The 272-nt window shown below is 78.3% G+C and overlaps 1 protein-coding gene across 1 annotated transcript in view; it reads right to left on the bottom strand.

Moving 5' to 3' along the window:
• PPP6R1 (protein phosphatase 6 regulatory subunit 1) overlaps positions 1-272 on the bottom strand; it is an 18,711-nt gene that overhangs the window by 1,156 nt on the left and 17,283 nt on the right. The window contains 1 exon segment of the mRNA XM_077756931.1: positions 1-267. Within this exon segment, the coding sequence (XP_077613057.1) occupies positions 1-267 (267 nt within the window).

The raw sequence follows: 272 nt of genomic DNA on the forward strand, positions 1-272 counted from the left end.
CTGGAGGCCGGGGGCCAGGGCTGGGGAGCCGGGGGGGCCCGGTGCCCCCACCGGCCGCTCGGCCGTCGCCCTCGTCCTCCTCCTCCTCCTCGTCCTCGTCCTCGCTGTCTGTGCTGCCTCCGCTCCTGCCCAGAGACCCCCGGTCAGCGGCGTCCCGGCTGCCCGGGGACAGCAGGGGGCGAGCGGGGGCAGGGGGGAAGCCACAGCACAGCGGGTCAGTGCCTCCGGGGGTCCCGGGGGTGAGGGGATGCCGCCGGAGCCGTCCTGACGGG

The sequence above is a fragment of the Crocuta crocuta genome, unplaced genomic scaffold (assembly GCF_008692635.1).
Source record: "Crocuta crocuta isolate KB4526 unplaced genomic scaffold, BGI_CrCroc_1.0 scaffold142, whole genome shotgun sequence".
In the NCBI taxonomy this organism is placed as follows: Eukaryota; Metazoa; Chordata; class Mammalia; order Carnivora; family Hyaenidae; genus Crocuta; species Crocuta crocuta.